This window comes from Moschus berezovskii, chromosome 10, assembly GCF_049115385.1.
Source record: "Moschus berezovskii isolate FMDL1 chromosome 10, NW_MosBer_1.0, whole genome shotgun sequence".
Classification (NCBI taxonomy): Eukaryota; Metazoa; Chordata; class Mammalia; order Artiodactyla; family Moschidae; genus Moschus; species Moschus berezovskii.
This window is the reverse complement of record NC_142469.1, coordinates 83,436,977-83,459,165: the sequence shown is the minus strand read 5'-3', so window position 1 is coordinate 83,459,165 and position 22,189 is coordinate 83,436,977. Positions and strand designations below refer to the sequence as shown.

At 40.1% G+C, this 22,189-nt stretch overlaps 1 protein-coding gene across 3 annotated transcripts in view; it reads left to right on the top strand.

Annotated features, from left to right (window-relative positions):
* The window catches only part of NHSL1 (NHS like 1), a 153,372-nt gene that overhangs the window by 66,419 nt on the left and 64,764 nt on the right, over positions 1 to 22,189 (top strand). For 2 of the 3 annotated variants that reach the window (XM_055433764.2, XM_055433767.2), the window contains exon 2: positions 17,389 to 17,541. In XM_055433764.2, the coding sequence (XP_055289739.2) occupies positions 17,389 to 17,541 (153 nt within the window). Of the gene's footprint in view, positions 1 to 13,760; positions 14,319 to 17,388; positions 17,542 to 22,189 lie in introns of those variants that run through there. The other variant, XM_055433768.2, reaches the window with a different exon arrangement.

Here is a 22,189-nt window from a genome sequence, read left to right as displayed (position 1 = left end):
AAATCTTTGTAGCACTTATGGTTAATGAGGAGCTGTGGTTTCTCCAAAGAATTCTGCTGCTGTTAATTCAGTGGTTTAGGGCAATGTAATTTAAAAAAAAATAAAACCTAACACGAATCGGATAAATATTATCCTTACTTGGGTCAACTTGTACCATTACTGGAAAACCAGATACAGTTGGAGACATTTAACTGTAAGTATTGCTGTCGGTTCATCAGCAAACCAAAGCAGTCTGTCTTAATTTGTCTGATTATCATTTTGCATGTGAACCAGCTGGCCTCTTAACAAAAGCAGTTGATCATACCAGCTTATTAATTGTAGCCTTCATCTTAACCATATGTGAAACAATATAAGAAATCACAGGAAATAGAAGAAAAGCTAAACAGTTCATAGGACTGTCCTGTAGCTTGCAAAATAATAAGCTCAAGTAATTCTTTTCTCTAATTCTTCATACTTATCGATGATTACTTGGGAAGAACTTAGGCAGTGATGAATCTGATTTTCCCTCTTTCGTTTAAAACTAAATAATGCATTTTTTTTGTATTCACAGACAATGTGGCTTCAAATCGTCTTCTCTCCAAATGGAAAACACTCCTTTGGATTCCTTTGTTATAAAATTTTACCTTCTGGTTGTAAATTGATGTGGACCTCCTTTTTTCTTAGTCCCAGTTAGTCACATGTCATGTAGCTTCTCCCTTATTGATTCAGAAATGCCTTCTCGAACATAATCTGGGCTTGGCTGCAGATACTAGGGAGTTTAGAAATATTCACAAATCTTGGAGGCATGAGATCAACTTCATTTAAACTGAGGTTCAGAAAGGGCATGGAGATTATGGAGTATGGTCTTTCTTTGGTGGAAGAAGATGAGAGCATTCTTTTGAGATGTGACCTTGAAAGGGGGTGTATTAAACCAGAGCCCTTTTCCCCAAGCTTTTCTGTTGAGAGACAGCAGCAGAAATCCTTTCATTTACCATTGTCTCAGTGAGTGGACAGTGTCCCCCTGTAGGTGGCAATCTTCGACTTGATTTTGTCAGTTTTCCCCTGGTAGTCCTGATTAGGAAGTATCCTTTGCTCTCAGTTATTTTCCTAGGTAGAAAATTCTTCTCAAATGTAGATTCTTTGTAAGTTTTGTAACACCACCAATCAAGCAGGTACTTAATATCATCCAATTTAAAAAATACAAAAGAGCCCAAACTATAAAGCACCTTAGCTAATCACATGACTCTCTTATATTCCCAAGATCATCACATTATATGTTAGCTTTTCATATTTTTTCTTCCTTGAAGATTTAGAAGAAAGTTTGTGTTGATTTTTCTTTTCAAATTTAAAAATTTATTTCCCTGTAAATTATTTTTTTATAAAAGGATTTAACTATGTTAAATTTTAATAGCCCAGAAAATATATCTTTTTTTATTAAACTTTTTATTTTGTGTTGGACTGTAGCCAGTTAGCAACACTATGATAGTCTCAGGTGGAGAGCAAAGGGACTCCCATATACATGTATCCATTCTTTCCCAAACTCCCATCCAGGCTTCCACACAACATTGAACAAAGTTCCCTGTGCTATACAGTAGATCCTTGTCAGAAGATACATCTTAATTTCCAAGTGATTGAAAATTACTAAGATGTGCTAGCCCCTTTGTATTCATTCAGAAACTATGTTTCAAATGACTGTATTGGGAAAGGTAAAGTGTTAACTTTACAGTTGAACTAGTTGTTATATCACTCATATAATTTCCCTCCTGAAATGAGCTTTTATATTCCTGATACAGGCTGAGTAAATTGAATTCGATGAATCAGGACACTCAGGTGAATGGATTAGGACTAAAAAAACATGTGGCACATAATCGGTCTAAGTATAAAAGGCTTATAGTTTGTGAAATTTTCGTTCTCTTTCTGCATGTCAGATATAGTTCACTTTGGAGGAAATTATCCTTCAAGTAAAATGACACAATTTTTGAAACAGGAAATCTGTTAAGGAATGCTTCTTAAGGACGGTTAATGCTTGAATTGTAACTTAAAAAATGAATTGTTGTTGTTTAGTCACTAAGTCGTGTCGGACTCTTTTGTGACCCTGTGAACTATAGCCTGCCGGGCTCCTCTGTCACAGGGTTTCCCAGGCAAGAATACTAGAGTGGGTTGCCATTTCCTTCTCCAGAGGATCTTACCCACCCAGGGATTGAACCCATGTCTCCTGTATTGGCAGGTGGATTCTTGACTTCTGAACCACGAGGAAAGCCCTAAGGAATGAATAGGAGCTTGCCAGGTGGATAAGTCAGGGATCTGGCATCCCCATGGAAGAATTACAAAAGCATGGAGGGAGAAATGAGTGTGGATGGTCGGTACCCCAGCCCATCAACCCTCTGCAGTGCAGGCAGCAATAGGGGGTGTATTAAAATCTGGAGCGCAAGATGGAGAATCCACTCAGCTGCTGGGTAGCTCTATGATCAGGTCACTTATTTTATGAAATAAATGGAGTGGATTGGATGTTCTCTAGGGCTCTTTTCAGCTATAACTTTCTAGTTGCCTGTGACGTCTCCCTTTTCCAGTTTGCTCTTGCTGTATCCCTCCACATCTGTGTTTCCAATCTCAGGGCCCATTCCCTTCACAGAGCTCTTGTCTGCCTCACTTTGCGCCCAGCATCTCAGGACAGCCTCTGGATTGTCTCAGTCCCTGCATTAGAGGGATGCATCCTCCCATCCCCTCAGGCAGGGTTGAACTTTGAATGCTCAGTCAGCAGGACTCCCTTTGTGTTTTAGACTTTTGATGGGGGTTTCTTTTTTCCATAGCATGCTTTCTGTCTGCCTCGCCTTTCCTTTGTTCAACATTTGTCACATGAACATTGTGACATGACTAAACTAGTCACAGTGATAGCAGACGTTCCAGAATTGACTGAGCAGATGGTACCAGTGGTTTTAGATTAAATTATTAACTAGGATCCATAGCTGAAACCTTTAGCTTCAACACGTGCAGAGAAAAGGGTATTTCCTAGCATTAGAATGAACTGGCAAAGTGGATGCCAGATCAAGTTCCTTCTAAAGAATTGATACATTGTCATGTCTTAAGGTTTCCCTTTCTACTCCCAGCCACTCCCCCAACCAGATACTGATGAGAAGAGAGATTTCCATTTGTCTTGTTTTCAGCGTGCCATATGATTCATCATTAAAGATTAATTCAGAAGCAGAAGAAAGAAAAGACTATTGTACCAATGAGGTTTTAGAATATTGGTGATTTTTAATGCTTTTTTTGTGTGTGAAATAACATGATTCATGGGACAGTTAAATAACTGTTCATGAGCATCTGCCATCAGACACATATCAGTATTTTCATTCCAGGCCAGCATCTCTATAATGTGTGTGCACGTGCGTGCGTGTGTATGTGTGTAACAGTATTCAAATGTTAAATGTGTAAGATTATACCCAGTGCATATTCAGATTTCCCTCTTTGTCTAAAAGGGTTTTGTTTATATCTGGTTTATCCAAAAATAGCATCTGGATCATACATCTGGTTGTGATGTTCCTTAAAGCTCTTTAAATCTGGCACATTCTCTTTATTGTTCTTATTTAATTAATTTATTGCAGAGAGGCCAGACCAGGTAAACATTCAACTTTTTTAGTCTGAGTGACATTTTCATTTTTCCCTCTAGCTCTAGCATTTCCTGTAAACGGGAAAAATGTAACTTGTCAACAACAATGTTTAACTTGAATTCACCTTGGGTGATGTTTATACTTGGTGTTTCATCACATGGGGGCCCACGTAATAGCGTTGTTCCAGGAGCGCCTGCTGGATTAGGGAGATGGCAGGCTGATGTGTGCGTTGTGCAGTTGCTCTAACAGACCTCGTGTTTGGCCTCTCTTCTGTAATGGCATATAAAACTGGCAAGTAAATCAAAGAAGTTGTGCATGTTTAAAATCTAGACTACAGAGATGAAGAGTAGTAACTTGTAAGAAAAATGCCTAATATGAAAAATAAGAGATCAGTTCTTTAGTAAACAACTGACCAACCCATCTTTCAGTTTTTAATCAATTAAATGCCAAACAGCAAGAGCAGCCTATAGTCAGTTCAATTTGTTTTGAATAATATAAAGTATATTTTTCTGTCTGTTGTATGAAATACTTAAACCTATCTTTTAATATCATAAATTACAATTGTATTAACAAATGAATTTAACTGTACATTTTTAAAAAGTCCCTTAATTGTCAACTTTCATCTCCCTGAAATTCAGCTTTATCTGGGGATGCTGTATTTTATTTGACAGCCCTGTTTTTGAATTTACTCTTATTTATATATTTACTGATTGCGTTCATTCATCTGCCTGTGTTATTAATTTGCTTTGCAGCTTCTAATGATTGTTATTTTCATAGACAAGAATTATAGACTGTATATAATTGCTCTCAATGTGAAAGTATTTATAAAAACATGAAACATAAATCTCACTTCCAAAAGTTGAAATATGGGAAGCTTTGTTCCTTAATAAACAGAGGCCAGGCCTAAGTTTTCTATGTCTTTTACTAAAGCATTATTATGAATGTTTATTAAGGAGATTATGTTACTAGTTTATTTTTATAAATTTCTCAAATCTCTTACTACTAAATGTGTGCATTTTATCCTACAGGCCTGTGGGCTTATATTGGATACTCTTCTGCTATGATGATTTCCAATCCAATGAATCTGAAAAGCAAAAGAATGAATGGGTGTGTCTGTGGATTTAAACACTATATTTCAAGTATTTTAACCATGCATAAAGATAATCAGTACGCTTAAATTAACTTAGTCATGTACGGTCTTCTATTCAGATGTTTGATTTAAAAGAAAGAGTGTGAAACACATCAACAGTCATTAAAAACACCATTTATAGATAAGGCTGGGCTGAAATATTTTCTATTTTCAAGAGCTAAAATTCTTTTGAGACATGCTTACATTATCATTTAGAATCTGGAGCTTTGACCAGAACTCCATTACATCTGAGTTTTATTTTCCTTCCCTCCCCTCCCCACTTATAAGACCATGTGATCTTTATTGCTTATACAGTCCACTTTCAATTGATCCAGGACTCAATTTGTTTAATTCAAAATGTGTATATATATTATGTGACAAAATCATGCCTTGTTTCTGCTTATAACTCCTGTGTTTATTATTTGAAAATGTTCCCTTTTACTAAATACTTTTAAACAAAGTTTGTGAAAGTTCTGGATTCAAAATAAACACTTTTAATGCCCTCAGTTCAGTTCAGTCACTCAGTCATGTCAGACTCTCTGCGAACCCATGAACCACAGCACGCCAGGCCTCCCTGTCCATCACCAACTCCCGGAGTTCACTCAAACTCATGTCCACAGAGTCGGTGATGCCATCCAGCCATCTCATTCTCTGTCGTCCCCTTCTCCTCCGACCCCCAATCCCTCCTAGCATCAGACTCTGTTCCAGTGAGTCAACTCGTCGCATGAGGTGACCAAAGTATTGGAGTTTCAGCTTTAGCATCCGTCCTTCCAGTGAACACCCAGGATTGATCTCCTCCAGAATGGACTGGCTGGATCTCCTTGCAGTACAAGGGACTCTCTCAATGCCCTAGCTTCATTTAATGCACTGAAGAGGGCCTGAAGCTTTGTGTAAATGGGGAGGGGGTGGGAGGGGGAAGGGCTCCAGGGGGATAGAGGCTTTATCTATGAGTCCTTAGACAGCTCTGCTCTTAAGCTTTTAGGTGTACACGCGCAATCTTTGGTCCTTAATAAAAAGGATGAAGGTATATTTTAAGGTTTACTACAAGTGAAAGCATAAATGGTAACAGGGTCATTTATTAAAACTAAGGTCTAATTTTTAAAATTTTATACATTAAGTATATAATGGTTCCTGAAACATAATACACGCTGTTAAAGATGGGCCGCTAAGACCAAGGGTGTTGTAGAAAAACAGCCCTCCATGAGAACTGGGTCTGACCTCCTCCCCGGTGGCGTGATTTGCTGGACTGGGTCCCCCTACCTTCTGTCCCTGCCTCCAGTCAAGCCCACTCCGGCGCACTCTTCACCTCCACCTGTGATGTCTTTACGATTTCACACTGGCCATACAACTTTGTCTCTTAAACTCCTTCAGTGACCCCTAGCCCACCCACTGAATTCCACCCTCTTATGACAAGCAAGGCCCTTCAGGGTCAGGCCGCTGCCTCGCTGTCCACTTCCTTTGCCACTCTTCTCCACATTAATTTCCCCTAAACTTACACCGAGGCCTTTGCAGCTCTCCTTGTGTCCCAGGACTGGGCTTTTCCAGCAGGTCCCCTCTTCACCTGTGTTCACTAACAGTTGCTTGTCTTCTAAATGGGGTCATGAGGAGGCATAGCCAGAGAGTGATTGCTACGGCTGATGTCAAAGGGCATACTGCCTGTGTTTTCTTTTGGAAGTTTTATGGTTTCTGACATTCAGGTCTTTGATCCATTTTAAGTTGGTTTTTGCGTGTGATGAGGGATAGCGGTCTAGTTTCATTCTTGTCATGTGGCTCTCTAGTTTTCCAGACACCATTAAATGTCCATCAGCAGATGACTGTCTAAAGATCACACACACACAAGATGGAATACTACTCAGCCATACAAAAAGATGAAATCTTACCATCGGTGACAACAGGGATGAACTTTGAGGGTATCATGCTATGTGAAATAAGTCAGATGGAGAAAAACAAACACCATATAATTTCATTCATATGTGGAATCTGAATAAATAGACCAAATAAATACACAGATTCAGAGAGCAGAGTAGTGGTGACCAGAAGGGATGGGAGTGGGGGAGAGCAATATGGATAAAGGAGGTTGACTATATGGTGATGGAAACTAAACTTTTGGTGGTGAGCGGGCTGAAGTTTGGACAGAAGTTTAAATATAATATTGTATACATAAAATGTATGTGATGCTTTGTAGCATTTAATTGCTTAGTTGCTCAATCGTGTCCGCCTCTTTGCTACCCTTTGGACTATAGCCTGACAGGCTCCTCTGTCCATGGAATTCCCTAGGCAAGAATACTGGAGTGGGTTGCCATTTCCTTCTCCAAAGGATCTTCCCGACCCAGGGCTTGAACCTGCGCCTCCTGTGTCTCCTGCATTGCAGGTGGATTCTTTACCCGCTGAGCCATTGGGGAAACCCAGGAAATGGCTACCAGTAACTAAAAATATGTTTGAATTTGCTTGAATTCTTCAAAACTGTGACATTGTTTCCTGACCTAAAGCTTCAGATCACAACATAGGGACTAAAGCTAAATGCATTCACTTTCAAACACAAAAAAAAATAGTTTATAAAAAAATAAATTTAAAATAAATGAGCTGCATGCCCTTTGTCATCTTTTCAGTTAACAGCATTGTCTTATCTCTCTCCCTGTGATTATTCATGATTTTATTATTTTTATCTGTTTGGGTGTGCCGTCCCCACTGGACTATGACCTTCCTAAGAAAGTCAGTGCCCATGTTGGATTCGCATTTAACCCAGATGCCTAACACAAGGCAATGTGAACTTGCTGACTGGTGGAACATAAGTGCACATTTACAATTAAAATGTTTAGAATGTGTATTACTTTAAAAAATATTCCTCTCTTTGCTGGTATGTTATACACCTGCTCCTGGGAAGTAATAGGATAACTGTAGAAATGATCAGATGACTCTCTAGCAGAAAAAATTTAAATATTGGTTAAAAGTAAGATTTCATTTCAGTGAAAGATTAAGCTGAATTGTTGGAATTTTAATAAGGATGGCAATTTTTATGTAATAGTGGTGGTAAAGAATTTCAAAAATCTGGACCAGGATTATTCAAGTGATATTAGAGTGTATTTTTCTTTGTCATATTTGACAGCATTTTTAGAGTATAATGCTTTACTCAAATATTTTTATTTATGGTCTCTATGTATCTTTTATATAAGATACATTAACTTGAATACATGAGCTGAAGATTTTTAGGCTTAAATATTTTTATTAGTTATGAACTCTAATAAAGACTGTTGTGTAAGATATATTAACTTGAACATACTAACTAAAGATATCTTTAACCCAGGTCTCCCACATTGCAGGCAAATTCTTTACCATCTGAATTACTAGGGAAGCCCAAGAATACTGGAGTGGGTAGGCTATCCCTTCTCCAGGGGATCTTCTCGACCCAGGAATCAAACCAGGGTTTACCTGCATTGCAGGTGGATTCTTTACCAGCTGAGCTAGCAGGGAAGCCCCTTGCAAAACTTAGTATGTGCTAATTAGAGATGGATCAAGACACACAGAGTCTCAGCTCTGACAGCATTAGCATCTAGATCTCTGTTCTTTCGTTTTAAGTGGTGTTTAAATGTACCTGTCTGGTTCATTGAAAAATTGACTGTCATCTCTCAGTTCAGTTCAGTCACTCAGTCGTGTCCGACTCCTTGCGAACCCATGAATCACAGCGCGCAAGGCCTCCCTGTCCATCACCAACTCCCGGAGTTCACTCAAACTCATGTCCACAGAGTCGGTGATGCCATCCAGCCATCTCATTCTCTGTCGTCCCCATCTCCTCCCACCCCCAATTCTTCCTAGCATCAGACTCTTTTCCAGTGAGTCAACTCGACGCATGAGGTGGCCAAAGTATTGCAGTTTCAGCTTTAGCATCAGTCCTTCCAATGAACACCCAGGACTGGTCTCCTTTAGAATGGACTGGTTGGATCTCCCTGCAGTCCAAGGGACTCTCAAGAGTCTTCTCCAGCACCATAGTTCAAAAGCATCAATTCTTCGGCGATCAGCTTTCTTCACAGTCCAACTCTCACATCCATACATGACCACGGGAAAAACCATAGCCTTGACTAGACGGACCTTGGTTGGCAAAGTAATGTCTCTGCTTTTTAATATACTATCTAGGTTGGTCATAACTTTCCTTCCAAGGAGTAAGCGTCTTTTAATTTCCTGGCTGCAATCAGCATCCACAGTGATTTTGGAGCCCAAAAAAATAGTCTGACGCTGTTTTCACTGTTTTCCCATCTATTTCCCATGAAGTGATGGGACCATATGCCATGATCTTTGTTTTCTGAATGTTGAGCTTCAAGCCAAACTTTTCACTCTCCTCTTTCACTTTCATCAAGAGGCTTTTGAGTTCCTCTTCACTTTCTGCCATAAGGGTGGTGTCATCTGCATATCTGAGGTTATTGATATTTCTCCCAGCAATCTTGATTCCAGCTTGTGCTTCTTCCAGCCCAGCGTTCCTCATGATGTACTCTGCATAGAAGTTAAATAAGCAGGGTGGCAATATACAACCTTGACGTACTCCTTTTCCTATTTGGAACCAGTCTGTTGTTCCATGTCCAGTTCTAACTGTTGCTTCCTGACCTGCATACAGGTTTCTTAAGAGGCAGGTCAGGTGGTCTGGTATTCCCATCTCTTTCAGAATGTTCCACAGTTTATTGTGATCCACACAGTCAAAGGCTTTGGCATAGTCAATGAAGCAGAAATAGATGTTTTTCTGGAACTCTCTTGCTTTCTCCATGATCCAGCGGATGTTGGCAATTTGATCTCTGGTGCCTCTGCCTTTTCTAAAACCTGCTAGAACATCTGGAAGTTCACGGTTCACATATTGCTAAAGCCTGGCTTGGAGAATTTTTAGCATGACTTTACTAGTGTGTGAGATGAGTGCAATTGTGCGGTAGTTTGAGCATTCTTTGGCATTCCCTTTGACCAGGAGCTGACTGTCGCTCAGATCATGAACTCCTTATTGCCAAATTCAGACTTAAACTGAAGAAAGTAGGGAAAACCACTAGACCATTCAGATATGACCTAAATGAAATCCCTTATGATTATACAGTGAAGTAAGAAATAGATTTAAGGATCTAGATCTGATAGAGTGCCTAATGAACTCTGGACGGAGGTTCATGACATTGTACAGGAGGCAGGGACCAAGACCATCCCCATGGAAAAGAAATGCAAAAAAGCAAAATGGCTGTCTGAGGAGGCCTTACAAATAGCTGTGAAAAGAAGAGAACCAAAAAGCAAAGGAGAAAAGGAAAGATAAAAGCATCTGAATGCAGAGTTCCAAAGAATAGCAAGGAGAGATAAGAAAACCTTCCTCAGCGACTGTCATCCCTAATAGATATCAAAAACTTCTTGATAAGCAGCAGATTTAAGGAAACTGGCTTAAATTAGGCATTCAGCTTGAGATAATGTGAGATTTGAGTAGAGGGTGGTTAAGATGGAGCTGGAGGGCAGACCAGTGAAAGACAGCAGATGTAGGTGAAGACTGAGGGGGCTGTTTAAAGGCAGTGGCTTCATCCAGAAGTCAGCCTCTCAGAGAATAAATATATTCAGCTTTTGGGCATGTATTAGTCTTTGGCACACGATTCCACTCTGCAATTGTGTGCAGCCTGAGAGCAGAGGATACAATAGATGAAGGCATGGGCATAATTGTGCCTTCAACTTTACTGTTGGACGTTGAAATTTGAGTCTTATAATTTCACTTATAATGTCAAATAATGTCATGAGATACTATTTTTTAATTTTTAAAAACCATTTATAAAGGGGCCAGCTGGCTTTGACCCAAGAGCCATAATTTGCTGACTCCCACCTCACACCTCACACCAGCAAAATCATTAAGGTTTCAAGGGGGAATAAGTAAATAGCATGAAAGTGAAGTCACTCAGTCGTGTCCGACTCTGCAACCCCATGGACTGTAGCCTACCAGGCTCCTCCATCCATGGGATTCTCCAGGCAAGAATACTGGAGTGGGTTGCCATTTACTTCTCCAGGGGATCTTCCTGACCCAGGGATTGAACTCGGGTCTCCTGCATTGCAGGCAGATGCTTTACCCTCTGAGCCACCAGTGGCATAGGGCAGAAATTTAACACCTGACTCCTGGAAGCTTGTGAAGAGTTTGTCAGACTCCAGAGAAGGAGCAGTCAGATGTAGGAAAGGAAATAGTGGTCTGCAGTGTTGATGAAAAACAGCTCCACAACTGGGTCACTAGTAGTATATGACTAAAAAGATAACTAGAAAGATGAGAGAGAAAAAGACTGTTGGTACTGGTTAGAAGTTCATGGTGACCATGGAAAATTTTTTTAAAATGATGGGTGATAGAATTGTAGACAGCAGGAAAGATAATGTGTGCATCAAAGCTGCAATTGATAGGTTTAGAGCAATCATTGGGGTTCCCTGGTAGCTCAACTGGTAGAGAATTCGCCTGAAATGCAGAAGACCCTGCTTTGATTCCTGGGTTGGGAAGATCCCCTGGAGAAGGGATAGGCTACCCGCTCCAGTATTCTTGGACTTTGCTGGTGGCTCAGATGGTTAAGAATCCGCCTGCAATGTTTGAGACCTGGGTTCATTGCCTGGGTTGGGAAGATCCCTTGGAGGCAATCATGGCAACCCATTCCAATATTCTTGCCTGGAGAAGCCCCAAGGACAGAGGAGCCTGGTGGGCTGCAGTCCATGGGGTCACAAGGAATTGGACACGACTGAGTGACTAAGCACAGCACAGCACACACAGATTGTAAAGTAAGAGATAAGAAAACCACTGGGGAAATCTTTATAATTAAAAAGCTCTTTCCAAACCCTTCTTCATATTTAACACAATAAATACCATAGTTTATGTGTTTCCTTCCGGAAGCTCTGGACTTCGGGAGTTAAGAGGCAGCGTAGAATAACGCTGAGAGGATGGTGTGCCCTGGGATGCTGGGGTGCATGCTAAGTTGCTTCAGTCGTGTCTGACTCTTTGTAACCCTATGGACTATGGCCCGCCAGGCTTTTCTGTCCATGGGGTTTTCCAGGCAAGAATACCAAAGTGGGTTGCTATTTCCTTCGCCGGGGATCTTCCCAATCCAGGGATAGAACCCATATCTCCTATGTCTCCTGCACTGGCAGCTGGGTTCATTGCCACTGGTGCCACGTGGGATGCTGGGGTGGAAGCCTGCTTTTTAACCCCCAGACTTGCCACTGATCACTGTGTAACCAGTGGCATTATCTTTACACGACTTTGGTCACTCAATATCAGGTTTTATTAATGAGAAAGGAAATTACTCCACGTGTGACTCTTACCAAAGTTCATTTCTTAGAGCACGTCTCTGACTAGTCCTGGTGGAATAGAAATGTTTCACTACCCAATAAACTTCTCTCCTCCCTCTTTAAAATGAGAGCCAGTTGGATTCACTGCACAGATTCTTGTTCTATTGCTATTGCCTCCTTCAAGTTTTTACTCAAGTCTCACCTTTCCAGTGAGCTCTACCCTGACTCTATTTAATACTACAAGCTGGCCACCACCCTCCTCCTCTCAAGCCCCTTTTATCCTATGCAACTTTTTCTTTTGTCCCTTCCACTTATCACATTTCTAACATACCATATAATTGTGGTTTATGGTCAAGTAATGTAAGCTCCAAGAGGGATCTCAAATGAATGGCACTTAGTACATGCTCAGTATTTGTCTTTGAATGAGTAAATCAATGTTCCAATGCCACTGTTGGGTATGTGAAAGGCCATGTGCTGTTTGTAGTTGGAAGTCCAGATGGGGATGTTCAACCTCAGAAATTCGTGGACTGTGGATAGGAGTGCTTCTGGTTAGAACCCACTACTGCCTGTTGTGAGTATAGTGAGCTAAGAGGCAGCTCTTGCTTATAAATGTGTTATCCTAAGGGGAACTTTGCACACTTTTCAAGCAGTTATATAATTTAACTTACACTCTCAGTCTTTTCTCATTTGCCATCTGGCCATGTAATTACTTTTGAATAAAGCAGTGTATTGGGTGAAAGAACACAAGTTGGAAATCTGTGATAATATGTATGGTGGTAGGATAATATGTGTGTTTTGGGTTTTGTTTGCTTCAATTTTGTTGTTTAAAAAATAAGATTGTGTGTGTGTTGTTGGGGATGATTTGAGGAGGAATCATTCCAGAGTTTTCCCTAGAGGGAGCCAGCCCCTTATATAAATTTTATTCTTTGACTAAAAGCTTTTGTTATAAACTAAATGTTTTGAATTAGTGGGTTATTACATTTTTCCATTCAGTTGTAAGTCTGGCCCAAAGCTATGAAATAAGAGGTTGTCTAACATGTTTCAAACACTGTTTTGCCATGAAGTGAAGTTGGGGAGAGCTGTGAGGCGCATTCTTTTCCTTTGTCCCCTTTCATAATATTTTTTTATTTGTATTCTTTTCCTTTTTGTTCCTGTCTCTTTACCCCGAAGTGTATTTTTCTAGTGCCTGCTTGTACCACATTTCTGATTCTTCTCTGTTTATATTACCCAATTGCAGACGAGAAAAGAACTGCAACTTAGTACAGTACATTCATGTTGAAGAGAAAAACTCAGATAATTTTTGTTAGAAATTATTCCTCTTCTCTCCCATTGGGGAGGTGTTTGGTGTGGAATTTTAAAAACCTGGTGCTTAGGCTAGGTTTTTAAAATTTAAAATACAGATTTAAATGATTAGGCTACTTTATCATCTGTTTTCTCCTTTGGAGTGGGAAAAGTCAAGGGTTTGGGGGATGGGGGTGGTGAGAGAGTTGTGGCAACTATATGCAAACAAGATCACCCTTTGGAACAATGACAATGCTTTTCTCCGTCACTGACAAGGAAAAAAAAAAAAACTGGGTGAGAAGACTGGGTGTACTAATTTGCAACTAAAATACAACCAAGTCATCATTTACAGCTCCCTGGAGACTGTATTGTAAAGTTTTACTGCTTGCAAACCTTCCTTTAGTGTGGGAGGCAGAGCCTGGGGGCGTGGTTGGGGAAACAATAGTTTGGCTCTTTTTCCCCCGCTAAATCAGTTCAAATGCCTTACTTAACTAGGGAGTCAAAGAATCAACAGACTTGCTCTAAGACTTGTCGGCTCCAGTAAAAAGATCTGGATGTTCTTAGTGGCCCAGTGAAAGTGGGGAACACCTTTGCTTCACCTTGACTTCCATAAAGGAAAATCTCTACTTTTTTTGTGGACTCCAGAGAGGAGGCACTTCAGATCAATTGGAGAGAAAACTCAATCATTGAGCACCAAGGCAGAAAGACAGATGTGGCTCTCATGCAAATAAGAACCGCGATTGGCTTTCTCTTTCTTTCTATACACGTTGTCACTGGTGACTCTTGGCCTTAAAGATTAGGTTTCAGCGGGAGCTTTTCAGGTTCAAGGACTGCCTGACAATAAGTTCAACCTCAAAGTTACATCAGCCCAGGCAGATGTCTGAGGATTCGAGACCAGAGGGAAAAAGTTAGAATCTCAAGCAGAGGGATGCCGATTGCCACCTGCTTGCTACACTAAGCTTTTAATGGGATTCAAATTTTTAAATCCTACATAGATGTCCTGGAAATGGTGGTCTTCATTAATACAAAGATCAAGTCTTTGATTAAACTTTTTAAGAAGAAAAGTAAGTAGTTTCTTTTCTCTGCACTATATGTGAGTATGTGTGTGTGTTTTATGTACGACTTCATCCTTTTGAGTGATGGAATTAAGAGCGTAAAACAGCATAATTGGTGTTTGTTAAACTCCTTTCTATACCAAGTTCAAATACCTCAGACTTTTATAACTCTAGGGCAGAATTATGTGATTTTTTCTTTTTGAAAGCATGACTGACTTGTTTATGGTTGGGATTTTAGGTGAAATCATTTCTATTGGGATTCTAAAAAAGAATAATAATAATCCTTTGAAGAAGGGGAAAAAAGCTCTTGTATTTACTTTATGTCTGCCTTGATGTACAGTGTATGGTGTTTCGATTCTTTGGCTAAGTATGAGGAGCCTCTGAGTGATGCATCGCATATTTTTGGTGGGGACTATCCTCTGAAACTCTCCGGCACTCTGTTAGGTATTTAAGAGCTCAAGGACAGCCTCTGTGTAGACTGATCAGTCATTGTAAAGTACACAACTTTTGTGGTGTGGCTTCGTTATGTACTTACAGTTGGTTTCAATTTCTTTAAATCCAGGTGCTTCTTCATTCTTTGAAAAGTATAACTTTTATTTATAAACAGTTTTGCTTTTACATAGTTGTTAGTTTATTTTAGTTTTGGGGCCATGGGTTTAAACTGGATAAATGTAGGTAGGAGCATTGGTACGAGAAACTGGAGAAAGCAAATGAACAGCCCTCGGGGTTCATTTCTACAGCTCCCCTCGTCAAAGATTATCTTTGGATGGACTGATTAAAATCTACCCTGGCAAGAGTGAGATACACCAGGGAGAGACAACTGTTCTTTCTTAGGAGCGAGTTGGTAGTTGTATGGTGGGGCTGAATGTGCAATTACCTGGACGCTATCACTCGGATATGATTTGTAATTGGTGAATAGGAAGAGTTTCCATTTTCATTATTTTCCAACTATGAAGTACGATAATTTAGTCTTCGAAATAAATGGGCATCAGCACAAAACCTTATAATTAACTGGCTACTCTTTGGAGGCCATACGGCGAGTTGCACACTGTTCAAGATTCTCAGATCCTAAGAACTAAAGCAGCACTCTTTGGATTTTATAGATTACAATCAATAGTTCTATGTACCACGCAAAACATTTGTTCCACAGAGGTTATGTGAAATGTCAAGTGCCTAATTTACATGCAGCTTTTAGTAAACGTTAAAAGCAGAAAGCACACAGGACGTTTTTGATTTTAACTTGATCTCTAGTTCTCAATGTTTATTTTTCCACTTGGCAATTTGTAGGGAAAGTGGGATGAGTTTTTAAAAAATTTGTCCAGTTTTATTGACGTATAATTGACATACAGCACTGTATCCATTTATGGTGTATAGCATAATGATTTGACTAGCAGACATCATGAAATGATTCTCACAGCAAGTGTAATGAACATTCATAGTCTCATATAGATACAAAAGAAAAAGAAAAATGTTTTCTTTGTGGTGAGAATTCTTAGGATATACTATCTTGTTTTTGTTCAGTTGCTAAGTCATGTCCGACTCTTTGTGACCTCATGGACTGCAGCACACCAGGCTCCTCTGTCCTTCACTATCCCCTGGAGTTTGTTCAAATTCTTATCCATTGAGTTGGTGATGCTAACTAACCATCTCATCCTCTGTTAGCAACTTTTATATATAACCTAACAGTGTTTATTGTGTTCATCATGTTGTATAGAAGATGGTGTACGGGGTGAGTGCTAACCTCACCCTGGTCTGTGGGGTGACTCATGTTCCCAGGGGCGCTGAGAAAGGTCAAGTTCCTCTTCATTGATGATTCTAAAAGTCAGGGACTCCCTTCAAGTAATTGCACTAATCTTGCCACAACCATTCTTTTCATGAGTTGTTTCATAAGCTGTGACTTTCCATATGTTAGCTCATTTGATCTATATAATGGTTTTAATAGCTGTGCTGTTAGGTACATTGAGTTTATTTTAAACATGTTCATATAGAAAGGTTCAATAGTTCATGTGTGCCTGTTCATTTTATTTTATGAATCTACTTTATGGTCTAATTTCCAGGGACATATTATGTTGTAGAAACACATATGCCCAGTGTGTCCTCTGTGGTATAGGTCAGAGTTAGGGTAAGATTCCCCCTGACTCACAATTGTCATATCTGCTGTTTTTACAGGTGTTAGACTTGTCACCCTCAGTAAACACCTCAACACAGAGTCCTTCTCAAACTTCTCTAGTCTCTCCAATGCTGGCTTACAGCGACAGCTATATAAACAGTATTTTAAAAAGTTGTTGTTGAATTTGTATGATGTTGTCAGTTTCATGTTGGGATCCATTGGTAGCCCCTCTTGGGTTGTGTTGTCAGGAAAAATCAAATAGATAAAGCAATCCTAAGCCCTAAAATATAAAAGGAAAGTTATCGTAGAGATTTAACCTACCATTTTTTCCTCTGATGTCCTCAGTCTCTTGTGTTGGAAAAATTCAGTTGAATTGGATTATGTTGGGAAAAATCAATTGCATTGGAGTTTCTAAAAACATTTGAATATGAACATATTCCATGAAAGCAGAAAATGCAGAGAAACTTTTTCAGCACAACTGGATTTCTAATTGAACTATGCTATTTCAATGTATTACATTGAATGTTTATGTTTAGTTTTTAAAAATTTAAATGAGTTTATAACAGTGTTTTAAAATAATGTTTTAGAGGGGAAAGAATTGGTGCCAGGTTCTTAGTAGAAAAGTTGTTTTCTGTCTTGCAATCTAACATTTACTAATGTAGTGACATAGTAGAGTTGACTAATAGATATTTGTCATGATGGAGTGAAGCAGGAGGTCTTTATTGATTTTGTTAATCATTTTCTAACTTTGGAGCAAAAGGAGGGCCTAAAAAACTGGGAAGCAATTAACTGAACAAACATAAAACACAGTGGAAAGGACCCCTGGGGTCTAAGATTGAATGTTATTCAGAATTTGTTCCATTTTTCCCTTGCTGGTCCTTACCTGTGAGTGTGTTAGGTACCCAGCACCCATCTTGAAGTAACGCAGTTAATTTAACACCTGAATGTATTCTCTCTCTCTTTATACAGCTGTTTCCAACCTAGATGAGGAGAGTCGATGGACTGTCCACTACACTGCTCCATGGCACCAGCAGGAGAATGTGTTCCTCCCCACCACAAGACCCCCCTGCGTAGAGGACCTGCACCGCCAAGCCAAGCTCAACCTCAAATCAGTACTGAGAGGTAAGATGAAACCCTCCAAGCTTGATGTTCTTGCATTCTTGGCTGTTAGAAATGAAAACATAGATTCGGTTGCGATTTGTAAAAGAAGACTATTTATAATGAACTTATTATAGTATGCTGTGTCTTTATAAGTTATCATAAATAAAACTTAATACATGCTAAGTATGTTCTGGTGTCTATAGAAAGCTGCCTATTTACAGATAGGCAAATGTATCCTCTAGGAGGCTTCTCCGGGTTAGAACCCTTTCAGTTCAGTTCAGTTCAGTTCAGTTCAGTCGCTCAGTCATGTCCGACTCTTTGCGACCCCATGAACTGCAGCACACCAGCCTCCCTGTCCATCACCAACTCCTGGAGTTCACTCAAACTCATGTCCATCGAGTCGGTGATGCCGTCCAGCCATCTCATCCTCTGTCGTCCCCTTTTCCTCCTGCCCCCAATCCCTCCCAGCATCAGAGTCTTTTCCAGTGAGTCACCTCTTTGCATGAGGTGACCAAAGTATTGGAGTTTCAGCTTCAGCATCAGTCCTTCCAATGAACACCCAGGACTGATCTCCTTTAGAATGGACTGGTTGGATCTCCTTGCAGTCCAAGGGACTCTCAAGAGTCTTCTCCAACACCACAGTTCAAAAGCATCAATTCTTCGGCGATCATCTTTCTTCACAGTCCAACTCTCACATTCAGACATGACCACGGGAAAAACCATAGCCTTGACTAGACGGACCTTGGTTGGCAAAGTAATGTCTCTGCTTACATCTGGAGAAATACTGTTACTGATTGAAGGAAACCCCAGCTTGAGGATCCCTCTAATTTTCATTGTAGTTTTCACTTGTGTATCAGTCATTAATTAATTCATTTATTAATGTGCTCTGATTGTTAGCTAACAGTTAACACTCAACTATATACTAAGTACTGTTCTAAACTATTGCACATTGTATCTCATTTAATCCTCACAATAATCCTACTACAAATCATTACTGTGCCAAGTTTTACAGCTGAAAACATAGAGACACAAAGTTTAGAAATGTGGTTGACATCTCAGACTTAGTGATAGATCCAAGATTTAAACTTGGACCATCTCAGGCTGCAGAGCCCACATTCTTAACTGCTGCCTTTAACAACCATTTTTTGGAAATCTATTATTCTAGCAAAATACAGAATACACCAGCAGGATCTCAGCTGTCGCTAAATTTATACTTATATCTAGAGTACAAATCACAAAGTGAAAAATACTTGAGAGGTGCCAAAACTGCTGTATTGCAGTTAAAGAAAGCAGATCATCTCTGCTTAGAGAAAGAATAGGTGTCAATAGAGTCGCAATAGATTTGATACTCTGAACAGAACTGTACAACATTCTTAATCATAGCCCTATTTTTTCTTCCTTTTATCTTTTGTAATGCTTTGATTATCTCATATGTATCTTACAGTTTTATATATTTTATCATGTATCTTACAGTGTTGGCATTGCACTGTCTAGAAAGGAGGGCATTACTGGGCTCCATTTTTTCATTTAGCCTGAGTAACCTGCTGATTGCAGCCATGAAATTAAAAGATGCTTGCTCCTTGGAAGGAAAGTTATGACCAACCTTGATAGTATATTAAAAAGCAGAGACATTACTTTGCCAACCAAGGTCCGTCTAGTCAAGGCAATGGTTTTTCCCGTGGTCATGTATGGATGTGAGAGTTGGACTGTGAAGAAGGCTGATCGCCGAAGAATCTATGCTTTTGAACTGTGGTGTTGGAGAAGACTCTTGAGAGTCCCTTATACTGCAAGGAGATCCAACCAGACCATTCTAAAGGATGGTGGATGTTCATTGGAGGGACTGATGCTAAAGCTGAAACTGTAATACTTTGGCTACCTCATGCGACGAGTTGACTCACTGGAAAAGACTGTGATGCTGGGAAAGGTTGGGGGCGGGAGGAGAAGGGGACGACGGAGAATGAGATGGCTGGATGGCATCACCGACTCTGTGGACATGAATTTGAGTGTACTCCGGGGGTTGGTGATGGACAGGGAGGCCTGGCGTGCTGTGATTCATGGGGTCGCAGAGAGTCGGACACGACTGAGCGACTGAACTGAACTGAACTGAACTGAACCCCTTATATGGAGAAGGCGATGGCACCCCACTCCAGTACTCTTGCCTGGAAAATCCCATGGGTGGAGGAGCCTGGCATGCTGCAGTCCATGGGGTCGCGAAGAGTCAGACACGACTCAGTGACTTCACTTTCACTTTTCACTTTCATGAATTGGAGAAGGAAATGGCATCCCACTCCAGTGTTCTTGCCTGGAGAATCCCAGGGATGGGGGAGCCTGGTGGGCTGCCGTCTATGGCGTCACACAGAGTCAGACATGACTGAAGTGACTTAGTAGCAGCAGCAGCAACTCCTTATATGGGCTTCTCAAATGGTACTAGTTGTAAACAACCTGCCTGCAGGAGATGCAAGTGATGTGGGTTTGATGCCCAGGTCAGGAAGCTCTCCTGGAGGAGGACATGGCAACCCACTCCAATATTTTTGCCTAGAGAATCCCATGGACAGAGGAGCCTGGTGATCTACAGTCCATAGTGTCACAAAGAATCGGACACCACTGAAGCAACTCAGCACACAAGGCTACATATTTAGTGACTACAAGCTTAGATGAAAAGAATCATGTGAGCTGGGCTCTTCTGTGTGGCCTTGGAGATGTACTTTGGCTGTGTTGCCTTCACGATGTGCCTAAATTCAACCAGAAATTCTTCTCGATCCCTTCAGTTCCTAGTGATTTGTCTTTAGTAACTTTTGACAAAGTGCTTCTCTACCTAGAGTTCACATTCGTCCACCAAAGAATTAATAAGAATATTAAATGGCACAGTTCCCAGGACAAACCCCGGAGGCAGTGCCATTGTTAACATTTCTCTTGTTGCTCTGAAGACCAAGCCCTGCCTGGTCTGGCTTTTAGAAAATACCTTCAGGAAGGTATGTGTGAGTTTGAATATTCAGGCCCAGTGGTTTTTTGATCACTCTCCAGGAAATTGTGCTTCATGACCTCTTTTATGTATTTTCAAGTAACTAATCAGAGCTTCTCTTTTCTGCCCTTAGGACACTGTACATCTATATATAGATTTTTCTAACTTTATTTTCTTTTGAACTGTTCAGTAGATACCTATGAAATATCATCATCCAAATTTTCCTACACTTAGATTTTATTTTGAAAAGGTAAATGCTTTAGTGATTGCTTAGGTGCCCTAAAATGGTTCATAGAAGGGATCTACTATTAATAAGATTAATAAGTTTGGAAAATTCTTACAGCTCAACTTTTAAAGTCTGGATTTAAATGAGCCTTAAGGGATTTTTAGATAATTGGTAACTTGAAAAACTGGTTGAGAGAGATGAAATGAGAAAGAATATCTGAGTGATATTTCTCGTTTATTTACTTGTAATCACATGTCCCTTCACATACCACCTCCCTGACATCATGTTAGCAACCTGTAATAAACACAACATAAATGCAAAGTATTTGTTATATCATTATCAGTGAAGATTAAAAAGAAAAAATCCAGTCCCTGAATATATGGTACTATTGAATTATGATGTTATATAAGATTATTAGTCTAAGATAACAACCTCAGCATTGTTTGATTAAAAATATAGAACGGTAAGTCAGTATTCACAGTAAGTAATCTGTTTTGTTCCTCCTTCTATTCTTACTGTGACCTTGTTCACAGTTTTAAGGAAGGAGTGCTATCCTTTGAGGGCTTCCCTGGTGGCTTAGTGGTAAAGAATCCACCTGCCAAGCAGGAGATGCGGGCTTGATCCTTGGGTCATGAAGATCCTCTGGAGAAGGAAATGGCAACCCACTCCAGTATTTTTGCCTGGAGAATCCCATGGACAGAGGAAGCTGTTCATGGGATCACAAAGAGTTGGACACGACTGAACGATTAAACAAGAAATTAATAAGTAAGTGTTGTAAATATTGGTTTATGTTGAAGTAATGCAGAAATGCTTAATGGTCAGTAGACTAGTAGACTACAGGTTTACTGAAAATGTTTTAATGAAAAAGCTAAGCTTGCATTAGTACCTAAAGGTAGATATAGATACTACTTAATGTGTATTTTAAGGATCAATTTTGTGCCGTGCCAAGAGTTTTTAAATGAATGGACAAAAGGTTGTGGGTCCCCAGCTTTAAAGAGCTGAGGTGCTTGCTGTCTGGTGTCAAGACTGAAATAAACAAACAGTAGAGTAGTGGAAACATATATGAAGTACACTGGGTATGTAGAGGCGAGTTCGGTCCGCCAGAAAAGCCTTAGGAGACCCCACTGTCCCATCCCCGTTGAAGAGAGGGTGGGCTTTTATGGTGTCATATGGCATGTGAAGTGCCTAGAGGAGGTAGTTTCCATTCTGGCCCAACTAATGCAGAGAGATCTTTTGTATTTGTTCTTAGGGACTAGTCTCTGGAGAATTTGATAGAATTTAGTGGCCATGCTCTTGAATCAAATGATTTTATTTTAATTGATGTATTTAGTTACTGGAGACTTGCTGCTGCTGCTGCTAAGTCACTTCAGTCGTGTCCGACTCTGTGTGACCCCATAGACGGAAGCCCAAGGTAATGATTTATTGCTAACAATAGCACAGAAATGTACCAAGATTTAAAAAGAATATTTTGATATTAGGCC